General features: G+C 42.0%; 1 protein-coding gene across 3 annotated transcripts in view; it reads left to right on the top strand.

Annotated features, from left to right (window-relative positions):
* Positions 1-1,599: 1,599 nt before the first annotated feature.
* RAB11FIP4 (RAB11 family interacting protein 4) overlaps positions 1,600-24,786 on the top strand; it is a 219,313-nt gene continuing 196,126 nt past the window's right edge. The window contains exon 1 of one of the 3 annotated variants that reach the window (XM_081317968.1): positions 1,600-1,832. In XM_081317968.1, coding sequence (XP_081174094.1) covers positions 1,680-1,832 — 153 coding nt within the window. In that variant the 5' untranslated portion in view covers positions 1,600-1,679. The remainder of the gene's footprint in view (positions 1,833-24,786) is intronic. The other 2 variants (XM_081317969.1, XM_081317971.1) reach the window with 2 other exon arrangements.

Raw genomic sequence — 24,786 nt, 5'->3', positions numbered from 1 at the left:
CTAATGAGATGCTAGACCCTGAACCTTGACTAATTTGTATAATTTCTAGCCATGGAAGTTTTAAGGACAATATGCATCACAACTACTTTTAGGATCTAGCTGACATTTTTGGAAAAAATAGTTTAATCAAGTTAGAACCTAGATGGAAAAGCAGATTGTTGGGGGCAATTAAGCTGACTTTGTAATAATGCCGCTTGGGTGTGTGTGTGAAGCCCTAATAAGCAGGCATACACATAGAATGAAGGCTACTGCTAAGCTTGTAAGCCGCCCTGAGTCTTCGGAGAAGGGCGGGATATAAATGAAATTAAAATAAATAAATAAATATAGAAACTCCAGATCTGTGCCAAGGAAATAAAAAAATACAACTCACAAGGCAGCAGTGGCAAATTCTTGCCATCCTGTGGCCAGCATGTCTATGAAACATCAGGAACCAAGATTTATTGAAGTCAGTTTAGTTAATTCAGTAATCTGATTACTAGTCAATTAACCTATCTTTAATAAGCTGTAATGATATTGTTTTAGATTAAGATGATAGCTAGAGGATTTTCTCAGTACTATCCATAAAAGTCCCTATTTTGAATATTAATGTATTTGATTTAACACATCGGGCTCTCAGTTACTAAAATTAATTAAAATCTTCACTTCACATTGATAGTTCAAAAAGGGTGTGTGTGAGGGATGGGGAACCTATTCTGCACCTAACACTCTAGTTATGTGACAGTGAGTGATCCGTAGAACGGAAGTGGCAAACTGGTGGTTTTCTGGTTATGGTTTAACTACAGTTCCCTCATCCCTGAGTACTGACCACAATGATGGAGAATGGGAGTCATAATCCAATGACATTTGAGTCCCTACTCTTGTTTGAAAGGGTGTTTTTTAAACAGGTGTTTTTAAAAAAGCCAGTTTGGTATAGTGATTAAAGTGCTGGCCTAGAAACCAGGAGACTGGGAGTTCTAGTCCCGCCTTAGTCATGAAAGCTTGCTGCCAGAGTTTGGGCCGGTTACTCTCTCTTAGCCCAGCTCACCTCCTGGGGTGGTTGTTGTGGGTGGGGAAATGAGGAGGAAGGAGCATTGGGATGTTTGCTCCTTTGCCTTGTCTATGGAAACAAAAAAGTCGGGATAAAAATCCAAATAAATATATACAAGAAATGTGTCTGGCATGTGACCTTAAACGTGCCTGCCCTTCTCCCATTTCCTTATGTGCCGCAGGTTTAAAGCTGTAATCTGGAGCGTCAGCCATGCAATGTCTGTTTTCTGGCTTCATTCAGGTGTGGGTCCTGAGGATACAGAGAGAGTCAGCAGAGAGTCCCTGAGCTGGGAAGCTTTGTGTGCTATTGGTTTCCCCGCTGCCCGGCCGTTCTCTTTCCGAATCCTGAGGCCATCCTCCCTTTGATGTGCATCCTTCCGCCGCTCCCCACGATCGCCTGACCCCTTCGCCTCCTCTCTCCCTGCCTCCCTCATTGTTCCCTTCTCCCGCACCGCCGCCGCCTCCCCCAACCCATCCTCCGCGTCTTTCTCCTCCCTTTGCTGATGTCATCCGCTGCCTGTTCTGGCTGAAGGCATCGGCGAGAGCGGCGAGTAGGACCCACCGGGTCGTCTGCCCGCCCGCGATCATGGCCGCTACGGTGGGTCGTCAGCGTCTCTCGCCCGCGGCTCCCAGCTAAGCCCCCCAAGGGCGCGATGGAGCCCGGCGGCCCCGAGGAGCCCCCGCGTCTCCTGCAGTTACTGCGGAAACTCAAGGAGGTCTTTGATGTGTGTGACGAAGACGCTGACGGCTTCATCCGGGTGGAACACTTCGTCGCCCTCGGGCTGCAGTTCGGCCAGGGGGATGAGGTAAGGAAAGAGTGGCTTGGGTGGGAGACGATCGCCAGCTGGGGCAGAGAAGGGGGACCCGCCGAAAAAAAAGGCCCGGGGCCCTTCCTGACCGCCGGCTGAGGAAGCCGGATTTCTGCCATCTGCTCTTCTTCGGAAGATTTGGACCACCATTCCCAGGAGGCCCATTTTGTAAGAGGTCCCCTTCCTCTCCCTCGCTATCCCCTCAGCCCCAGCCTTGCATTCGACAGGTCTGAAGCTTGTTAAGACGTCGTTGTTCCAAATCGGGGCCTTAGCCCTGAGTTATGTGAAACCGGCGCAGATTTCTGAGCATGTGCAGAGAGCTTTCCCTCCCTTAAGGTTGTGTCTGTCCCATTTTGGAGGGGAGGGATGTGGACTTGTAACTTTCACCAATTCCCCTTTAGATTAGACTAGAAGCGCCCTATTGCTTGGGGGAGTGGAATAGTCACCCTTGGATAGCCGCACAGATCCCTCACAAATATTTAATCGCTGCAGCCGTCTACCCCGTGCAATGGACGTTCCTGAAGCAGAAATCTACAGGAGAAAATACCATAACTAGTGACAAGTTTCCTACCCTGCTGGTCCCTGTGCCTGAAGCCCAAAACGCTGCAAGAAGATGATGTGTCCCCAGTGCTTTTTTGTAAAAGAAAAAGGTGCCGGAACTCACACATGTCATACAACCCGCCTTGCCTACCCTACAAGGTTCCATCCAAAAAAGGTGCCGGAACTCCGTTCTGAGCGTTCTATGAGAAAAAAAGCCCTGTGTGTCCCAGTGCTGGGGGTTGGAAGACTTGCATACAGCTCTGTGGGATAGACTGGCTGTAGTTTCAGGAACCCCACCCCCCAAACAATTACAGCCTCCCTGACACCCCAGTCCTAGATTTCTAAATATCAGAGAATCATGGAGACTATTTAGGTCATCAGCTCCATGCTCAGTGCAAGAATCAAATTTAAATCTGAGTAAGGCTCTGCTTGAAACTCATCCAGAGAAAGAAGCTCACATCTTGGGTATTTATTTGTTCACGGTTAAACTGCTGTTGCTACTCTGTTTTTCTCAGCATTCAGCCAGAAACTGTTTCCCTGTAACAAGACACTTATTTTCTGGGTCCTGCACCCTGGGATGATAAAGATCAGATTTATGTCATCCCTTCAGCCATTAGCAAAATCCTGTCATACCCCCTTACCCAATTCTTTTTTTTTCTTTTTCTTTTCTGAAGACTAACCTTACTGCTTCCTCAAGCCTCTGCTTCGTCCTTATTGCCCTTTTCTGTACCTATTCTCATATCTTTTCTTAAATTATGGTTCTTGTAGGTGGACATAGTACTTGAAGTGGAGTTGACCAGTGCAGAATAGTACGAAATTATTATTTTATTATCTGGACTGGTTCAGCCTAAGTTTGCATTTGTGTGTTGTTTTAGCAGCCACGTCATGGTGCTGACTCATATTCAGCTTGTGATCAGTTAATTTCCAAGATCATTTTCACATGCAGAATTGTCAAATTATTACCTCCCATCCTATCCCTGTGCATTTGACTCCTCCTTAAGGAGACAACTTTGCATTTCTCTCTGTTAGGGTTCTATCTTTTATTTTCAGTCAGTTTCTCGAATCCACCAGCATCGTTTTAAATATCGTTTTGGCCTTTGACAGAATTTTATCTTCCGCCCATTTCTGTGCTATTTGCAAATTAGCTAATTCTCTTCACATCTTCAAATCAATTAATAAAAAGGTTAAAGAGTGCTAGGCTCCGACTCAAACTTCATGGTACTCTACTTGATGAAGAATAATTGATTAACACTCTTTTTAAGCAGTGCTTTTTTTGTAAGAAAAAATGGTGCCGGAACTCACACATGTCATACAACCTGCCTTGCCTACCCTACAAGGTTCCATCCAAAAAAGGTGCCGGAACTCTGTTCTGGGCGTTCTATGACAAAAAAAGCCCTGCTTTTAAGTATTGTTTTCAAGATCACCAAATATAGTGGCCAGGGACTGGTTCCGTGGAAAAACTTTTTCCATGGATTGGAAGGGCATGGTTTTGCATGCTGCCTGCATCTAGTGGATGGGGCTTTGCTTGTTTGCGTGGCCCAGTTTCTGGCATGCTGCAGATCAGTGCCAGTATACGGTCCAGGGGGTTGGGGACCCCTAACCTAATACATATTCCATCCAGCTCAGATTTAACTAATCGTAATGTCATCACTCAAATACTTTGGCCACCTTATGAGAAGGAAAGATTCACTGGAGGAGAGCCTAATGCTGGGAAAGATTGAGGGCAAGAGAAGAACAGGACGACAGAGAATGAGGTGGCTGGATGGAGTCACTGAAGCAGTAGGCGTGAGCCTAAATGGACTCCAGAAGATGGTAGAGGACAGGAAGGCCTGGAGGAATGTTGTCCATGGGGTCACTTTGAGTCGGACACAACTTCGCAACTAACAACAACAACAAATGTCATCACAATGCAATAGCATTTTATCAGACACTTTGCTGGAATTAAGATATATTATGCCCGTAGCATTCCTGCAATCCAGTAAGTCATCTAATAAAATTTGAAATAGAATTAATCTGAAAAATCCCTACTGACTTCTTTTCAAAGACTTTTTTTCAAGAGTTATTTATTTGTATATTTGTTCATTTGTATCCCACCTTTATTATTTTTACAAATAACCTGAGGTGGTGAACATATCCCAACATATCCTATTTTCCTCACAACAACAGTCCTGTCAGGTTGGCTGGGTGGAGAGAGAGAGTGACTGGCTCAAAGTCACCTAGCTGACTTTCATAGCTAGAACTCACAAGTCTCCCCACTTTCTAGCCTGGTACCTTAACCACTAGACCAAACCTCTGTATGATCCAGTCTTGAATCTTCCAAGCTATCCTTGTCAAATCCAGATTTCCTCCTGTCCTTCTCTCTTTTCAAAGTTAGAGACATTTCTTCTCCTGCAGTGAGTTGGTATTTCATTCATTCTCAGAGATGCTGAGTGGAGGTACTATTGGCAAATTCCTTTAGGGTTTTTTTATTGTTTTTATTTTTAGAAGCCTTTATCTGTGTTTTTTTTATTTTTATTTTAATTCCATTTATATCCCACCCTTCTCCGAAGACTCAGGGCGGCTTACAAGCTTAGCAGTAGCCTTCATTCTATGTATATGCCTGCTTATTAGGGCTTTCACACACACCCCCAAGCAGCATTATTACAAAGTCAGCTTAATTGCCCCCAACAATCTGGGTCCTCATTTTACCTACCTCGGAAGGATGGAAGGCTGAGTCAACCTTGAGCCTGGTGGGATGCGAACCTGCACTAATTGCAGGCAGCTGGTGTTACTTAAGGAGGTATTAGCCCACTGCTCCACCAAGGCTCTGTGTTGATCTGATTTCCACACAAATTTCTCCTACTATAGAGTCCTAGTGATATTAAATGTCAACTTTTTCAACCCGAAGACTCTGGATGATTTAGGAGCATATCTACAAGAGGATTATATTTTAACATGGCTTTGGGAAGGTAAAAAGTAATGAGAACTGGCATTCTGCTGGAGTCTCATTGTATGTTAGATATTTCCTAGGGTGTCAAAGCAGAGCAGCAAAAATCTGGGTGACCATTAGGTGATGCAAAAAGATATAGGAAACCACTCATTGCTTGCAACTATCTAGCTATTACCTGAAGTTTGCAGTGCAGGTTTGATAGTCCTATTCTTAACCCAAGTTTTCAAAGGACACCTGCTTCCGGAGCATTGTCTTTTCTGATAACCAATAACATTTTTGTTCTTTTTTTTCTGCCCTCTATACCATCAAGAGCTTATGCACCTTGGGGCTTCTGATGTTTACAGCCCAGGCTTCTTCTGTAGAAACAAAAGAGCTCTCAGACAAAACTATGTTGCAAAACAAGGAGGCAGGCAATTGTATCCTAATAATAATAGAAGGAGAATCTTTTCTTAAACGCTGGCATAAAATCTTGTGAAGAACGCCTGAATCAAAATTCTCAAAAAAAAACAACAACAAAAATGGCTGCTTTTGATAAATAAGAATCGGGAAGCAGTTTTGCAGATTATGGGAAAGGGAAGGAGAGGGAAGGAGAAAGGGAAAGGGAAGGAAGAAAGGGAAGGAAGGAAAAGAAGGAAGGAAGGAAAGAAAGAAAGAAAGAAAAGAGAAAGAAAGAAAGAAAAGGAAAGAAAGATCCCCTCCTCACCTACTTTTTCTCTTGCCTAATCTCAGCAGCCTTTCGCTCATTTTGTTAGGTGTTTTTCTGTAATATATCTATATCTGTGGATAAAGGTCTCATTGACATTATCGCTATTTGCTCACTGTCATTAGAATTCTGTTCACTTCCTAGAAATCAGCCTTAGAGAATAGAACAGATTCAGAAGGAAGTGCTTCTGTGCCATTTCAGTATTGGTTTAACCGAAGACGTCTCTTGATGTGCGTGTCCAGAGGATGTAAGATGGGCTTAGTTGAAAGATCTGATCTGGGAGTAGCAGCTTCATTAAAACCCATTGCTTCATAAGAAGATGAAATGAATAATACTACGAAGAAAAATAGACCTGAGTCATAACACCAAACTCATCACTAGAGGGATTACTTCTGTAGCTAGTACTTTGAAGAATGAAGCGTTCAGTTACAGTTATCAGATGGCGAAGCAAATCTGATTGTGGATCATAGTTTATATCCGAGGAGTTGAACTGAATTATTAGATAGAGTGAGACTGCTTTGACCATCCTTTTAAAAATAACAAAGACATTGTCATTAGTTCCCCCAAAGAGGTCATAACATCTCCTATACTGTGATGTCAACTTGAGAATGTTTTAAGAGTTCTGATTTTACCTTGCTTGCTTCATCGTAACAGTGGCTTTTAATATTTTTGCAATATGATATTGGTTCTTGTGCAGTCTGGTTCTGAGGATCACGCTTATCAGGTGTTATATAAATACAAAAATGGGGAATTACAGTTTTAACAAGTAAAGTTCTTATCATTACAGTATTATTATTTTCGTTTTACGAACATGCTGTTCTATTTGTTGCTTATTGTCTTTTTAAGCCCTGTTTACAAAATGCTTCCAATAGAATGGAAATTTGGAAGAGTTAGTTCAGAAATCTCTCTGTCTCTTTTACCATTTTCAGGGGGGAAAAAATCCATAGAACAAAATGAAACGAACAAGTGTTAGATTGGAAGGTAGAACAATCTGCATTTTATTCAGACCGAGATAAGAATTTTTTATCATTTATGCATAAATCACTTATTTAATCAGAATGATCCACAATAACTTGTTTTATTTAAGAAATCTTTTTTTGATAAAAACAAAACAAAAACAAGACTATTCATACCATGTTGAAGCAAAGCAACACTGAGAGTCAATAACATCTTATTAGTTTATTATATATTTATTACAGGTCAGCCGAAACTTGGCAATATAAACAGTTATTAATAATTCAACATGGACAGCTATAAAGGAGGCATATGAGTAATCTTCAGCTTATAACCACAGTTAGGGATCAGAATTTCTGTTGTTAAGCAAGGGGGTTGTTAAATTTTATGATTATTTTTTTTGCTACAGGCCGTTAAGCAAATCAACAGTTATTAAGAGCATCATGTTAAGTGAATCTGGCTTTCCTTGTTGATTTTGCTTGCAGAAGCCAGCTGGGGAAGTCACAAATGTCAATGTGCACAACCCCAAGACCCCGTAACATTTGTAAATACAGGCCAGGTGCCAAGTGCCCAAATTTCAATGATGTGGGAATGCTAGAATGGTGGTAAGTGCAAGGAGTGTCACTTTTTTCAGTACTGTTATAACTCTGAATGGTCATAGAGGAATGGTTGTAAGTAGAAGATTAGCTGTAGATACATGAAACCACAAGCAACAGTCCCAATGCACATCCTAGGTGTAACGTTGTCAGAACATACTGAAGGACTGTTAGAGTTCAACTTTTTTTCCTTGATACTCTCAACAGGCTGATGGCTGAGCTGATACAATTCCCCCTGTTCCCAATATGTTCCTTTAAAACACATCAGACGTAATTACACTCTGAAGGGGAATATCTATATCTACTTCCATTTCGTAACTGTCTACCGGAGACTAAAAAAGTGATCAGCAACTCTGAACAAAACCAAACCTCAAAAATTAAGAAATTCCTAGTGCCACCTTACTCAGGACTTGCCTGTCAGAATCTGGTCAAGTTTTTAAAATATATGAGATTATTCTGGTTATCATTGGTTAAAGTCACTAATGTTATTTGATTACTTTCCTTCACAAATTGTCACTAGAATTAAACTTTTTTAATCAAACAAAGGGAATTGGCCGGTCTTGATGGTTTTTCACTTGAAGCAGTACAAAAAAAATATATTGGCTTTCTGTCCCCTGTTTTATTGGAGATATATAGTGAAGCTTCTTCAAATACAGTCCTCCCTTTTAGTTTTAATGAAGCAAATCTCCTAATTACTCACAAGCTGAGCAAGGTTCCTACTCTGCATTCTGCATATTCCCTTGACAAGTGTGGATGCTAAGATTTTAACAGCTACTTTTATACAGGAAGAATCTTCTTTATGGGGTAGTCTCAGTTCAGAAATTAGCAGTAAACTTCACAATATCATTCTGTTGGACCAACGCGGTTCTGATGGAGCTGTTTTTAAACGTTTTGTAGAATTAAAAACTGATTTACATAAGAAGACTGAGGACCCAGATTGTTGGGGGCAATAAGCTGACTTTGTAATAATGCCGCTTGGGGTGTGTGTGAAAGCCCTAACAAGCAGGCATATACATAGAATGAAGGCTACTACTGCTAAGCTTGTAAGCCGCCCTGAGTCTTCGGAGAAGGGAGGGATATAAATGGAATTAAAATAAATAAAATAAATAAAATAAATAAGACTGCTCGGCAGGTGTTCAACTGAAGCACTTGTGGGCTGTTTGTTTCTGATGCCTTTGCAAGTTTGAATTCCACAGTGATGTGAAGAATCAACTGGGGGGGGTGTTCCTTAATAAGAATGAGCAAAATGTTCTCTGGGTGCATCAGCCACACCTTTTGGATAGGTGTGTTTAGGGTGAGAGACCGAAGGGAAGATGCAAAAAAAAAAAGAGTTGTAAAAATAGGTGGCTATATAAATCACACAGATAGACAGGATACGTTTATGCAGTTCAGGGCGTAAGCAGAAGTCAGAGGAGCGAAGCCTCTGGGAAGATAAAGGAGGGGCAGATGAATTGACTGGATATGCTGTGTGAACACCTGCTGCCGTCATCAAACGCCCTTCGCCCAGTGCGCTCCCACAGGGAGGGTCTGCTCAGGGTCCCGCCGGTAAGAGATTGCCGGCGGGTGACACCCAGGGATAGGGCCTTCTCAGTGGGGGCGCCTGCCCTCTGGAACCAGCTGCCGGTGGAGCTGAGAACTGCCCCCGACCTCCGATCATTCCGCCGGGGCCTGAAGACCTGGCTCTTCGAGCTCTCGGGCCCAGACTGAGGAGAAATTTTAATTTAGGGTTCTTTTTAATCGACTACAGGGTCAATTTAATATTTTTTAATTTGGTTCTTAATTTTTGTATTTTGGATTTTTAATTCCCTGTAAACTGCCCTGAGTCCTCAGGGAATAGGGCGGTATATAAATATAACTAAATAAATAAATAAATAAATGTGTGGCAGCGGCAGCAGCTACAGAGAAGAAAATTGCTGGGAAGATGAGGGGAGGGGGAGAAGGACCTGTTGTGTATGCTGCACCTTGGTTTGCTGTATAGCAATCGGAGTTGCTTTGGAGTAGTGGTTAAGACACCAGGTTAGAAACGGGAGACTGGGAGTTCCAGTCCCAGCTTAGGCACAAAGTCAGCTGGTGATCCTGGCTCTCTGGAAGGTGCTGTGAAGGTCAGTGCACGGGCTGCTGCTGCACAAATTGTGCAGACGAAACCCTTTCCAGATTTCCTTCTGCAACAGCCGAAAAGTTCCAAGTTTCAGTTCGGCTGGCTCTCGTCCAAACCGGGTGTCATTTTTACAAGGGTTCATTGTGATTATTTTTCACTTATGTCTTCTGCGAGCATAACTAATAAGAATATTTGTAGTTTCAGTGCAAATTTTGTTTTTTAGGATTTTTTGTTGGGGAATATTTTGATATAGTTTTTCCCAGTACTGTACTTTTATAAGGGTTGTTTTTGGTAAGTATAATAACTGCCACATAAGATGACATATTCTCTCTTTCTTATGGCATTCCCGCAAGTTATTGTTGCACGATTTGTTTATCTTAGAAATTATTGATGGAGTTATACCGCATGCAGCCTGTAAAATGTTTTATATAATTCCCCCTTAAGTTATAACTTGGAGTAAATTTATTGATTTTTTTTTCTCATAGCACTTCCCATTCAACTCTGATTGTTTATTTGAAGTTTTTCATTCACTTTATCATACATTTTGTTCTTTTTCCATCCCTGACATATTTAAATTACAATTTTCATATATATTCTGATAGGTGATGTTGGTTTTGTATGTTTCAATTTCTGTTGTATTTCTCAATATCCCTCTTTCTTGAGAGTTCTTTTTATTCCTCCAGCAATTTGCAAATACATCAACTACAGTAAATGCAACAACTTGTAATAATCTTAACCTTTTATTGAAATAATTCTCTCTCTCCCTCTGAAAAAAAACATTTCTCACACTTAACAACAGCATCCCCATGGTCACGTGATCAGAATTCTCACGCTTGGCAACTGACATGTAGTTATGACGGTTACATTGTCCCGAGCCAATGGGATCACTTTTTGCAACCTTCTGACAAAGTCAATGGGGAAGCCAGATTCACTTAACAGCCATGTTACTAACTTAACAACTGCAGCGGTTCATTTAACGACTGTAGCAAGAACGGTTGTAAAATGGAGCAAAACTCACTTAACTGTCTTGGAAATTTTGGGCTCAGTTGTGGTCATAAGTCGAGGATTACCTGTATAAATCTGCAATCTGTGTTTTATGATGTGCGTGTGTGGGTGGGTGTTTCTAAGCATCAACCGTAGTGAGTTCTGGTGTTATCTGTTGGCACAGAAGAGCTTTAACTCTCTTGGAAGGCTGTATTCTTTTGAAGACAGAGCATGAAATAAATAAGGTTTACCACATGGTTGCTTTGCATAGTTCCTGCATATTTTATAAGCTGTTCTGCTTCCTAACAGTAGTGGGTTTTCATGGCTGTGTTGTACCTAGGAGACATTGAGAACATTTGTTCCAACAGTTGCACGTGGCTTCTTTTCTCCTCTCTACTGTCGTGAAGCTCTGGGAATCGTGTTATGTAGATGATCTGCCCCAAAATGGGTAGTGCTGTACAATTAACACTTCAGTAGTGCTAGGAAAGGCATATTGTTCCGAGCTGCTTCATCAGCTTTACACAGCGCGCTTACCCATAATAATAAGCCGAGTGGTTTGGGGAGGAAGGATCTCTCCTCCTTTTTAGCTTTTCCCCCCCCAATGCATTCGTGATGCTTCCCGGCTGACTCACGATCAGGCGATCTGTGTCTTGTAATCTAAAACGGATTAAAGATCGCCTCAGTTTCTAAGCAAGAAAGCTAACATTTGCAAGCGAGAAACGCCTGCAGGACTGAAGCGGTGAGAAAAACATGCAGTTTTCTTTTGCAGCTTGGTTTTGCCTGTAACACAAACTGGCAGCAGGCTCCGCAATTGCCAGCACCGCAACAGAAACAAGTCATTGTGTTTCCACCTCATAGGGAGTTTTCTCTATTTATGACAGCATTTAATATGCGTCGCACATTCTGGCAGAACTAGGGCAAGATCGACATATGCTTTCTTAACTTAAAAGGTTATTCCAGAGAGTGGGATAATCAAAAAAGCATCCTTCCCCGTGATCAACTACAGGCAGTCCTCGACTTACAACAGTTCATTTGATGACCGTTCAAAGTTACGACGGTACTGAATAAAGGGACTGGTGACCATTTTTCATAGTTGCAACCTTTGCAGCATCCCCGTGATCGTGTGATCAAAATTCAGGTGCTTGGCAACCGGTTCGCATTTATGACGGTTGCAACGTCTTGTGCGGGGGGGTGTCACGTGGTCACATGACCACGGGGATGCTGCAAAGGTTGTAACTATGAAAAATGGTCATTAAGTCACTTTATTCAGTACCGTTGTAACTTTGAACGGTCATTAAATGAACCGTTGTAAGTGATTCACTTGGCAACTGTGACAAGAAATGTTGTAAAGTGAGGCAAATCTCAATAAATTCTAGGACTTCACCTCCCAGAATTCCTCCGCCCACTGACCTATTGTTTTGAGTCCAATGAGGAAAATTGTCTGGAATCTTTTTTAAAAAAAAATCTGCTATGAGCGTGATTATCCTCTAGTCTTTTGGTACAGAAACAAGCCTTTGTTATTTTTATTAGAACACCTGAAATAGTATAGCTAAGTTTCTTGGCCTCTCACATGGAAACTGTTAGCCCTTTGTTTTCAATTTCTTAGCACAATAAGGGCAACCTTACACAGGCAGTCCTTGACTTATAGTGCGCTACAGTACAATACGCTATACTACAGTCGTCTAGTGACCGTTCAAAAATAACAATGGCGCTGAAAAAAGTAACTTACAATCAGTCCTCGCACTTTCGACCATCATAACATCCCACAGTCACATGGTCAAAACTCAGGTGCTTGGCAACTGGCATGTATTTGCGACAGTTGCGGTGTCCTGGGGTCCTCCGAATGTCATTTGTGACTTTCCCAGCCAGCTTCCGACAAGCAAAGTCAATGGGGAGAGGGGGGAAGCTGTTTTTGCTTAACAATCTTATGATTTCCTTAACTGTTGATTCACTTAATAACTGGGGGAAAAAAGGAAGGTACAATGATGCACAACTCGCTTAACAACTGCCCTGCTTAGCCATGAAAATTCTGGACCCAATTGTGGTCGTATGTCGAGGAGTACCTGTACTTGCGGGGGAAAATACACATTACAGTATTTGCATTCACATCCCATATTGTACACTATACATCTTATGCAGCTACACCACAGATCTGGCCTAACATCCTGTGTGAACTCAGTTCAGTTTTCGTTCAGTGCATAGGGCAGACCCCCAACTCCAAAATAATAATAATAATTTTAAAAAATCAGTTGAACGGAACTTAGGTTAACTGACTTAAATTAAATACAAGTTAAAATTAGGGTATACGCATTTTATCTCTTCTTTCTCTCTTTTGGGAAAGTACAGACCTACGTAAAAAATTGAAAAGTCATGGGTGAGCATGTCATGTAACCATAGCAAATGAATCAAACCAGGGTGCATAGAAGTGGAACAAGGAAAAGAGACCAGAAGGCTGAGCATAATATTTTAAAGAAATGATTAACTGCAGTATTCAGTTAGGTAACCATTCGTGAACCTCTACGCTCTGTTCTTCTACAAAAGCTTTGCGTACATTTAAATACTTCCATGATGGTGGGTGATTTTTAGCTTAACCATCTCCAACCACAGGCGTGCTGGACTACAACTCCCATAGACAACAGCCAGTAGGAGTCTTGTTTTTGAAATCTTAGCCACTTCTGTGTCTTAATTCTCACACCTTCTTAATACATTAGTAATTATAAATATTAATAATATTCAGAACTTTATGCTTAGAATTTAGCTCTTATACGTTCCCCCCCACCCACCCGCCCTCAGCATAGATTACAGGGTTTGCAGTCCAAAATGGCTGCATGGCATTAGGCTACCTATAATATGTCACGTTTTGTAAAGAATATAGGGTGCTTCTTAACTGGGTAATTTTAATATTGCTATTTCAGCACCATTTCAATTTGTTCATACTTCAGGGGTGGTGGTGGTGGTATTCAACTAAAGGGAAGTTGTTGTTAGCTGCGAAGTCGTGTCTGACTCATCGCAACCCTATGGACAACGTTCCTCCAGGCCGTCCTGTCCTCTACCATCTGCTGGAGTCCATTTAAGCTCATGCCTACTGCTTCAGTGACTCCATCCAGCCACCTCATTCTCTGTCGTCCCCTTCTTCTATTGCCCTCGATCTTTCCCAGCATTAGGCTCTTCTCCAGTGAGTCCTTCCTTCTCATTAGGTGGCCAAAGTATTTGAGTTTTAGCTTCAGGATCTGGCCTTCTAAAGAGCAGTCAGGGTTGATCTCCTCTAGGACTGACCGATTTGATCGCCTTGCAGTCCAAGGGACTCGCAGGAGTCTTCTCCAGCACCACAGTTCAAAGGCCTCAATTCTTTGGCGCTCAGCCTTTTTTATGGTCCAGCTTTCACTGCCATACATTGCAACTGGGATAAATGGAAGAGAGGTGATTAAAGAGACGGAACGGTCACAAAACATAGCAGAAACAACCATCCGCCATATAGCATATTATTTTACAAGAGCAAATGTGTCTATAAATAAGGAATTACACTAACAAACTTCTCTCATTTTCTGTTCCATATGTAATTAAAGCCCCTCTATTAAGATTACGTAGAACAGGGGTGCCCAACAAACAAGCAAAGCCCCATCCATGGGATACAGGCAGCACACAAAAACACGCACTCTCCGGTCCAAGGAAAAACCTTTCTCCCTGGAACTGGTTCCTGGTGCCCAAAAGGTTGGGGACCTCTGACGTAGACCATTTCCTCTCCAGATTTTTGTCTCAGCTTCTCTTAAAGTACAGGAAAATGTCTAAACCCTAAATTCTGCACTCTCTAAGCCATAGTTAAGACATCAAAGGAAATTACGAAAGAAACGTTGATTGGACAAGACAAAGGCATCCTCCCCTTTTAATAGGAAATCAGTTACATGAAGTTAAAACTTGTTACATATGATAACACATATGTTCATTTAAAAAATGAGCTGTAAAGAACCAGGGGCCATAAACTTTAAGATGCTAATGAAGGAAAAAGGTCATTGCTTAGAGTTCACAAAGAGACAAACCCGATGCCAATTAACACTAACAAATTCTCTTTCATATCAGAAGACAGAAGTCCTCTTTGAAACAAACACGTGTTGTGACTCAGGGCCAGCCTGTGGGTCCGGCAGCCGGCTCAGATGTGTCGGATGACTCAGATGAGGGGGAGGAGGAGTGTGTGGAAGACGAACCGGCTGATGATGGTTTGGAGGCTTCGCAGAGGCCCCAGCCGGGGCCCTCTTCTCAGCTGCGTGAGCCCGATAGTGCGGAGGATGATGACCCACAGCTGGCCCTGTTCAAGGACGCCCGACGCAGGAGGCAGTCGAGCAGGACCAAACAGAGAAAGGCTGTGGGTCTCCTCGGGAGGAGGCACAGGGAGGCCACGCCCTGATCTCTAAATAAAAGGAGTGTTTGGGGAAGGGCTGGTTGCTGAAAGCAACCCTTCCGTTTGAGGATTCAAGTTCCAGTGTTTTTGTTTCTTGTTCTGTTATTTGAGTAATAAATCTTGGCAGACGCTTTCCAGCCTTAGACGCTCTCCAGTCTCTACTGTTTGAACAGGGGTTTGCCTTATTGCAAGGCCGGTAGCAGGCTGGTTCAGAACAACACGGTCCTTTCCTATCCTGACTTGGAAAGGAAAGATAGTTTTATCTTGCAGTTTATGAATATTAGAAAGAATCCATCCATCCAGTAACTGAGTAAAGAGCTTCCTACATTCCGGTCTACAATGGTTTATTAGCTATTAACATCAAGTAAAAGAGAAGAATAAAATCAAATTAAAATATAAGAAAATGTTATAAAGTACAGTCATATGACAAAGTCCATGTCGCGGGCTCTCATTTTACTTATGATGGTCACACGGTCCTGTGGTCACATGTTCACCCTTTGTGGCTTTCCCTGCAACCTTCCCACAAGCAAAGTCAGTGGGAGTGTCAGCAGGGCAGGTGGTAACTCAGGGGTTCCTGACCCCCTGTCCATGGCCTGGTACTGGTCTGCAGCCTGTTGGGAACTGGCCCATGCAAGTGGCAAATGAGCGCATGAAGCCTCATTTGCACATGGGCCGGATCTAGGTTGTGCGCATGAACCCGCCGCCCCCCACACTGCTGTGGCCCCCAGTCCGTGAAGCAGAATGTTTGGGGACCATTGTTTTAAGTCACTTCTATAAGACACCCCCATCACTTTTTTTCTCGAGCCCTGCTATAGGGTTACAAATCCCACGTGCACCCTGTGGTCCCCACCAACCAACCCACAACCTCTGCCAGCCCGCCCTTGCTCAGTGGTGCCTACTTGTAGCAGCCCCCCACAGGGCACCTAGCTACATCCTAACTTTATGTATCTGGGGCTCCACCTTTTCCCACTTAACAGCCCATGTGGTGCTGATGTTATCACAGCAACAGGAACTGCTGGGATTGCCATTGCTAAACCAAGTGGTCACATAACGTTGTACTTTACAACCACATTGCATAGGGGTGGAAATTCTGGTCCCAATTGCTGTTATAACCCACGGACTACCTGAATTCACTACATCAGAGGTCCCCAACCTTTTGGGCACCAGGGACTGGTTCGGTGGAGAAAGGTTTTTCCGCAGACCGGAGAGTGTGTGGTTTCGTGTGCTGCCTGCATCCCACGGATGAGGCTTTGCTGGCATGCCGCGGCCTGGTACTAGTCCATGGTCCAGGGGCGGGGGACCCCTGCAGTAGATGTTAGCACTGTGTTGTCAGTTTCTTCTATTTTTCTGAATCCATCTTGAAATCTAGCAGTTCCTCTTCCATGTTACTGTCGAAGACTGCAAAATCTTGAGCATTCACCTGAGAGATAAGTGCAATTGCCCAGTAAATTGATCATCGTCTTTTTTATTACTATTGGAATCTACACCGATATTTCCACGCTCTTAGCCAGTGCGGTTTTTCCCGTACTTGCTTACAAATTGTAAGTGGTACTTTAACTGCAGCATCTTGTAAGATTTTAAGTGGTTTTGTTGGTGTTTCATCAATTACTGATGGTTTGTTTTTAGCAATATGGCCTATGGATCATTTAACTCCATTTTCCAGAACGTCTGGCTCTAGTTGAGTGATTAAACCCTCATACTGCATATATCATTAGTCTTGAGTTATTTTTGCAGTTTTTTCTGTATAATTATGCCATCTCTTCTTTTTTATCTTTTTTTCTTCTTCTCCAGGAGATCTTTGCATCCTCTGTTTTTTATTATGCCCGTATTTGCTTACAGTAGTTTCCCTTGGTTTTTTTTTTTTGGTCTTCCTAAATTAATGCCTTTCTCACTCCAAGGTTATCTTCAGTTTCTTTGCATCGTTGATTTAAACGTAACTCCTTGTCTCTTCGTGCTCTTCTTTGGAACTCGGCATTAAGTTGGGTAATTTCCCCCCCATCGGTTGCCTTTTGCTTTTAACGTATCAGCAAGCAGATATTTCGCTTCCTTTTGCTTTTTTTTTGCAAAAGAATAGTTTTACAGGCGTCGTCTTTGAAAAATGTATTTGCTATAAACACTGCACACACTGAATTTTCTTGGCAGAATCCTATTACTCTCTCTTGCTTTGTTTCAAAGAACAAGGCCATTTTCCTGTTATTTCAGAGGCTACTTTCCTTCTGATTTTAGCATTCAAGCCATCAACAGTTTGTGTGCCTTTTTGGTTATTGTGTTGACAAGATATTTCAAGTAACCATCAGTACAGTCCAATTTATTTCAAGCACAGAGTTGAATCATTGTAATATTGATGCACCTTGCCTTGGATTCAAACCACAACAACAATAAAATAAATTGAATAAATAAAATAAATAAATAAATAAATAAACTTTGCAAAATACATCAAGAAATTGCAGCTTCCTGCAATAACTCCAGCAAAGCTACAAAAAACTGCACTACTCGGAACATTTTACATTTTAAGGAGATACCTGGTTGATACCTAGGATGCTGGCAGCAACCCGTGTCAACCATTAGTGTCAGTCAATTTGAGTTTTCAGTTGACTGAGTTTCATGTTTTATGAATAGAAGTTTTATAATAACAACAACAACAACAACAATAACAACAACAACAAAACAACAACAACAACAACAACAACAACAACAACAATAACAATAACAATAATAATAATAATAATAATAATAATAATAATAATAATAATAATAATAATAATAATAATAATAATAATTGGAAGGGACCTTGGAGGTCAATTCTTTGAATTCTAGTCCATCAAGGTTACATCTTGAAATTTATGCTCTGATGACTCCAGGTTTGCCTTTGCGTATGACATTCCACATGCCAATGACTTTCCTACAACAGCTGGATGTGCCTTTGCCTTTAATCCAACCATATCAGAAGAATTCATACTTGTTTTCTACAGTTCCCCAGTAGCTTGTTAGTTACATTCTCAGCTATCATTGTCAACATTCTTGGAAGTATTTTGCCATGGAAACATTTGGTTTTAGGAAAAAGCTGCCACTTTATTTTCTAGTGAATCTTGTTTAATCTTATCGCTCATTTAAGACTGCCTCATATGGATGAACCTTGTTCAAACTCTGCATCCGAACAACTTAGGGCAGAGGTCCCCAGCCTTGGCAACTGTAAGACTTGTGGACTTCAACTCCCAGAATTCCTCAGCCAGCTTGGCTGGCTGAGGAATTCTGGGAGTTGAAGTCCACAAGTCTTAAAGTTGCCAAGGTTGGAGACCTTTGACTTAGGCTCACTGGGATGTGCAAGCCTCTTCATCCCTACCAGGAAACAATCCACAAAGGAGATCTCATGTACCTGCAGTTTAAAGAGAAAATGTAATTGCTAGGCATTGGCAAACTACTAGAGCAGCTGTGGATCACAACTCTTTCTAGCTTACCATTCCTTGTCATTTTATCATTCCATATGTAGCTTAAAGAGGTTTTTTTTAAAAAATTTCTTTGGGTGCATCATAAACAACACTTATGCATTGTAATTCTGTCCTCACATGCTTTGAAATGTTTCTCAAACTTTTTGGGTGGGTGCATGGTAGGGAGGATGCTGGAAAATAGTTGAGCCGCGGCATGCAATTCAGCAAATCTAGAGTTATGCTATTACTGCAAGTTGCACTGCTTCAAGGCTTTATATCTGTCTAGAGGATTTGGGGGTCATGGTTTTCAATCCTAATGACTAGATGAAACTATAGAAGAAGAAAAACTGTTCCCAGCACAATCCATATGCCACTTTGAAACAGATTATTCTTTCACGTTTATTCTCCTGCGGAGATGCATATGCAAACAACAACGTGCATATGTTTGCAACATTATTAACAAACTTAAGAAAAGTCTGTTAGACAACACTGCTGATCTCCATGTTTACACACTGAATTGCTTTACCTAATTACACCATATGGCAGCCTTTTCCAACCCGGTGCTTTTTACGTATGCTAGATCAGGGCTCCCCAACCTCTGGTCTATGGATCAGTACTGGGCTGTGGCATGCCGGCAACCGGTCCGCACAAACAAGCAAAGCCCCATCCGTGGGAGGCAGTCAGCACACAAAACCACACACCCCTCTGGGCCATGTAAAAACCTCTCTCCAAGTAGCTGGTCCCTGGTGCCCAAAAGGTTGGGGACATCTGTGCTAGACTACAACACCCATCACCTTGAGCCCAAGCAGCATATCATCTAAGACAGCATATTCCCCTCGCTGTCTTAGGTGGTCCCTTGAGTTATTTAACGTTGCCCTTGGTTTTCAGCCTGTAACTCTGAAGAAAAGAGAAGACAGGTGGTAAATCTCCTCTCACGGTAAGCGAGAGTGATCTCTCGAGAGACAGTAAGAAGAGCCGCAGACTAGACCACGATCTATCTAATAAATGAAATTTGAGTCCAAAAGAGGAGGGATGTAAAAGCAAATTTCAGAAGGGATCCTCCTCCCTAGTTTTCAGGAAAGTAAAAGGAAGTGAAGGAAGGGGTACTTTGAGACTTTGCCAGACTGATGTTCGCCTTGCCAGGTGGTCCAGAGAAGAAGCACAACCAGAGGTGCTGGTTCTACCTTTATTGTAAGGTTATACTGACAGAATCTTGCAAGTCTGGAAGTCCATCTCTCTCTCCCCTCTCAAGTTTAAAAGGTAAAGGTTCCCCCGCTCATGCGTGCTAGTCGTTTCTGACTCTAGGGGCCAGTGCTCATCTCCGTTTCAAAGCCGAAGAGCCAGCGCTTGTCCGAGGACGTCTCCATGGTCATGTGGCTGGCATGACTAGACAGACGCCAAAGGCGCACGGAACGCTGTCACCTTCCCACCGTCATGGTCCCTATTTTTCTGTTTGCATTTTTACGTGCTTTCAAACTGCTAGGTTGGCAGAAGCTGGGATGAGTAACGTGCTCACTCTGTTATGCGGCACTCGGGATTCGACCCGCCAAACTGCTGACCTTCTGATCGACAAGCTCAGCGTCCTAACCCACTGAGCCACCATGTGGTTTCTCTTAATGGCAGAAAAACATGGTGGTGCATTCAAAGTTCCCTTTTGATGACTCAGATCCATAGTCCAGTATTTCTCTGCCAAGCAAAATAGTCTCCTTTCCCATCAACAGTTACCTGATGGGAAAACCTAATCTCTTTAAATTTCAAAGATTAGTCTAGCTTTGATCACCTTCAAAAACAATGGCTCAAAAACAATTGTCATAGAGACGTCATCATCATCATTGTCATCCAGTCAGTCATATCCCATCCTCCGCCACTCTACGGATCAGCACTCTCCATGCTCTTCTGTCTCACTCCTTCAGGTTTACCATGGTCACTTCGGTGTCATCTTTTATAAATTTATAGTGTCCGACCACTGGGTAAGAGGGTGGCCCCCTTCTCTTTTTTTCCGCTGATCACTCCCAGCATGATTGACCTTTCAAGCGACTCACCTCTCATGACATGACCAACGTATGACAGCCTCTGTTTGGCGATCTTGGCTTTAAGTGATATTTTTGGTGAGATTCCGTCTAGGACTTCTTTATTATTTTTGCAGCCCATGGGATGTGTAATAGTCGCCTCCAGGACCACAGCTCAAAGGCATCCACTCTTCTCCTATCTGCCTTTTTCAGAGTCCAGGTTTCGCAGCCATAAGTAGCAATTGGGGAAATTATTGCGTTAACTAATCTGCATTTGGTTGGGAGGCATAAGTTGTTAGAACAATCTGTGATACAAAACAGAATGATCCTTGTAGATATGAAACAGCACTCATAAAGGTTTGAGGGAACCTGTTACACTGAAATGGTAGTAGTTGATCCCTATTAATCCTGTACTAATCCATATACACTTGAGCTCTGTTTAATTTGGCACAAGAAAGAAAAATAATTATCGAAGGAAAACTTCTTTTAGTCTGCAAGTTATTCATCCAATACTCTGTGATATCCGGAAAAGAGGCACAGATGTTTCTACTACTTCGTTCTCTAGTTTGAGAATTGTGGACCTGGATCTGGAATTGAATATTCCACAATAGGTTACTGTATGAATGTATACTTATATGATTAATTGCTTAGAATAATTAATCATAACTATGAAAGAATAGAAATCTCAACATCTCATTACAAACCAGTACACTCAAAGCCCTTAAGTGTAGAACAGGAAGCTAAGTCAATAGCAAAAGCTTCTCTCCCCTACAAAAAAATAAAATATGATTTCTAAAATATGTTATATGTTTGGGGAAAAACATAGGAGTTGTTGAAATTCCAAGAAGGTGAGTGCCAAGCATTGTAGGCAAAGCATTTCATCCCAGCATACAATCAACAATACTCCTTCCTTCCTTCCTTCCTTCCTTCCTTCCTTCCTTCCTTCCTTCCTTCCTTCCTTCCTTCCTTCCTTCCTTCCTTCCTTCCTTCCTTCCTTCCTCCCTCCCTCCCTCCCTCCCTCCCTCCCTCCCTCCCTCCCTCCCTCCCTCCCTCCCTCTTCTTTTACAGCCAGAAGTATTCATAGGAGTGGGTGGCTTGTTGCTGATTTTTCGCCTAGATGACCTAATTTTTCTCCCCATTAACTTCAATATGCAGTAGTAATTTGTAGATCAAATTAGTTCTTTTCAGCACGAAGGTTTCAGCTTTATCAGTTATTTCAGATGGAAATAAATATGATTTATGCAACAGTTCCAACAGGAGCCCAAATCAGTCGCATTGACAGAGACAATAATGCCGTTGCAAATTGCTTTTAATATTTTTTTTTCAAGATGTCTGTTCAATTTGCTTTCCTTCTATCTCAGCTTATGAGTCCAATTGAAATGCAGTTTTCTGTATACTGGGGCTCCACTATGGTTTCTCTCTCTCTCTTTTCCTTAAATGTAGGGAACACACAGAATAATTGACAGTGATCAACAACTTGCACTATGTTGAGGCTTCTTGGCTTTAATTGGGCTAAGAGTTGAAATAACCAGCAAGAGCTTCTAGGGAGAAAACGGAATATTATGCGGCAGTGGAGCACAATAAATATGGTATAACAATCTCACATTCTAATTTCAGTCTGAACCAGAGATTGGAAAATAGGTTGAGTTGGCCAGGCCCGTCCCTTTTGCCTAGATCCAGAACAGTTGTTGTTGTTTTTTTCATTTTATGCAAAGCAGAAGTTAGAGCATTATTAAAGAAATAATTGGCCAAACTTCATTGAAAATGGTGTCAGGCTATTCTTGAGTTATCAAGACCGTGTGCTGAAATAAGGCAAAATTACTAAGTGATAGTCATCTTTTTAACCAGTAGGATAAATGCAAAAGGAGCAGAGAAATACTACCTGTGAAAATCAAAAGTTGGTGCTGAAATTCCTTGGTTGACCTGAGTATGTTGTGAGGTGAGAAAATGCTCACTTCAACCCCACTTGCTTCTTCATTTCCTAAAACATAATGCAGGCAGTCCTCGACTTACGACCGCAATGGAGCCCAAAATTCATGTTGCTAAACAAGACAGCTGTTAAGTGAATTTTGTCCCATGTTACGACCTTTCTTGTCACAGTTGATAAGTGAATCACTGAAGCTATTAGGCTGGTAACTCAGTTGTTAAGTGAATCTGGCTTCTCCGTTGACTTCACTTGTCAGAAGGTCGCAAAGGGGGAATCACATGACCCTGGGACACCGCAACTGTCATAAATATGAGTCAGTTGCCAAGCGTCTGAATTTTGATCACATGACCGTGGGGATGCTGCAATGGTCATAAGTGTGAAAAATGGTCATAAGTCTGTTTTTTTGGCGATGTTGTAATTTTGAAGAATCACTACATGAACTGTTGTAAATCAAAGACTATCTGTAATTAAGGTACTAAATTGAATATTTACATGGCTCCAAATTTTTTCTACTTTCTTAAAAAACCTATTCTTTCTCCCCACATGACGATGCTTATTGCTGGGGAAGGCTCCTTAGATCATTACTTTCAGTGTCTCCTTGCCATCTCACTTGTTCTTCTACATTTTGGCCTATAGCTAGACTATAATTTTATCTATCTATTGCATTTTAATCCCACTTTTATTAAGTTTACAAATAACCCAAGGCAACGAACTTACCTAATGTTCCTTCCTCCTCCTGTTTTCCTCACAACAACAACCCTGTCAGGTAGGTTGGGCTGAGAGAGATGTTTCAGTCTTCTACTGGTTTATCTGGAAATAAACATTTCATTTCATTTTTGACTGAGAACATCGCAAGTTTTTCTGTGAGGTGCTTTCTACTAGGGGTGCATTCTTCTTTTACTGATTTTTTTTAAAAAAATGGTTTTTCTGCATACTGTATGTGCAATCTGAGGAGGTTCTACTGCTTGGCAGCATCAGAGATTTGAATAGATTCTGTAATCCCTGCAGAAGCTCCTGGTAAATGGGTCACCTCACAATCTCAATCCTTTTCCAGACACGTGAAGGAGCTTTTTCTGGCACAGATCCAGATGTGCACTGACAGGTAGAGGGAAAACACCGCTAAGCTATTGACTTAAACAATGCCTTCTTTTTCAGCTAATCTTTCTCTCATTTCACTACTGTTACAAAACAACCTTTTTCCTTTGGGGTATGGAGATTTAGGTCACTCGGAGTGTGTAAATTAATGCAGCTCAGCTCCTTGAATATGTGGATGTGTTATACCTATCTTAGGATTTAAGCTAAAGGGTGATAAATATTCAGCGTTACATTTTAGGCATCCTGAATCAGAAGATTCCGTTTCTCTTTGAATCGGACAGATGTTAGGAAGAAAATAAACAGCTTCAGATAAACTGATTTGAAGAAAGTCTTCATCGATTAGGCATTTGTCTCCTTATCAGGGGTGTCAAACTGCTGGCCCGCAAGCCAGTTTCATCATACTGAAGCCACGCCCACCCCATTGCTGGCAATGCAAAAAGAGTTGCAATACGTCGTGACACGTCATGTGACACGGCGAGTTTGACACCCGTGCCTTAAGTGTTTCTGCCTGTCAGATTTAACCTTGAACCCTGCTGCCGAAGTGTGATTTGGGGAAGCTTTATTGAGAGCTGGAATAGGCATGGTAAGGAGGTTCCTCTAATGCAGGGGTCTTCAAACTTGGCCCTTTTATGACTTGTGGACTTTGACTCCCAGAATTCCTCAGCATGCCTGGAGAAGGAAGGAGTATTAGTTCAGTTCACCACCTTGAGAAATACAATATGCATTTAAAAAGTGAGATTAAAAATTTAACAGCAACTCTGGACAATATTTCCTAGTTTGTGAAGCAGTTGGAGAGCAGAAAGATTCCCTGCTTAACTCTTGTCATCCAGTACCGTCTTTTCCCCCCAAATAATCCTATAGATCAAACTACTATTTTCTATATTTGCTGATATATTTTTCCAGTGGGATGGAACTTTGAAAAAGGCGACTGGGATACAAGGATGGGTGGGTGGGTGAGGGCTGGGCTGGTGGAGGTGGAGGGAGAGAAAAGCATTGCCTTCTTTCCTGGCTCCTGTTACAAATTGCCCTGCCAGCTGCTATTTATAAAAATAAAATATAAAAATGAACAGGCATTATTGGTAGTCCTTGACTTACAGACTGGGTCAAAATTTCCATTGACAAGCCAACGGTTGTTAAATGAATTGCAGCGTAGTTGTTAAGTGAATCACATGTTTGTTAAGCAAACCTGGGTTCCCCCATTGATTTTGCACGTTGGGAGTTGGCTGGGAAGGTTGCAAATAGCAATCACATGACCCGGGATGCTGCAACCCCTTGTAAATTACATGCCGGCT

The sequence above is a fragment of the Vipera berus genome (genome assembly GCF_964194415.1).
Source record: "Vipera berus genome assembly, chromosome: 2".
In the NCBI taxonomy this organism is placed as follows: Eukaryota; Metazoa; Chordata; class Lepidosauria; order Squamata; family Viperidae; genus Vipera; species Vipera berus.
This window is presented reverse-complemented; position numbering and strand designations above follow the sequence as displayed.